Here is a 347-nt window from a genome sequence, read left to right as displayed (position 1 = left end):
TAGATAAAATAGATAATCCAGAGAACCAGAGGACCAACTCACCAGCGCGTGCCTCGGTTCGTTCTGGAAGAGGGTGCCGACGCGCGTCCAGTTGAACCGCTGCAGCAGGTGAACGCGCGGGTGGTTGAACTCCTTGTCTGAAGGGACCATCCGGAAGAAGTTGGGGTACTTGACTGCCGAGAACATGGGGTGGGTGTCCGCGTACGACAGCTGTGGGCGGAGGGAGAGAGAGATCGCTTAGGGTGGGAGGAGTGGTATCAGGTCGGTATGTGGTATTGAGGAGCGTTGGCACGATTGGGAAGAATGGTTGTAGGTATGGTATGCCGGTGAGGAATATTGAGGTGGTA

At 55.6% G+C, this 347-nt stretch overlaps 1 protein-coding gene across 1 annotated transcript in view; it reads right to left on the bottom strand.

Moving 5' to 3' along the window:
• Positions 1-347, bottom strand: part of LOC119588702 — a 103,718-nt gene that overhangs the window by 63,539 nt on the left and 39,832 nt on the right. The window contains 1 exon segment of the mRNA XM_037937340.1: positions 43-210. Within this exon segment, the coding sequence (XP_037793268.1) occupies positions 43-210 (168 nt within the window).

Source organism: Penaeus monodon, chromosome 24 (genome assembly GCF_015228065.2).
Source record: "Penaeus monodon isolate SGIC_2016 chromosome 24, NSTDA_Pmon_1, whole genome shotgun sequence".
Classification (NCBI taxonomy): Eukaryota; Metazoa; Arthropoda; class Malacostraca; order Decapoda; family Penaeidae; genus Penaeus; species Penaeus monodon.
The sequence above is the reverse complement of the archived record's forward strand: the minus strand, read 5'-3'. Positions and strand labels throughout refer to the sequence as shown.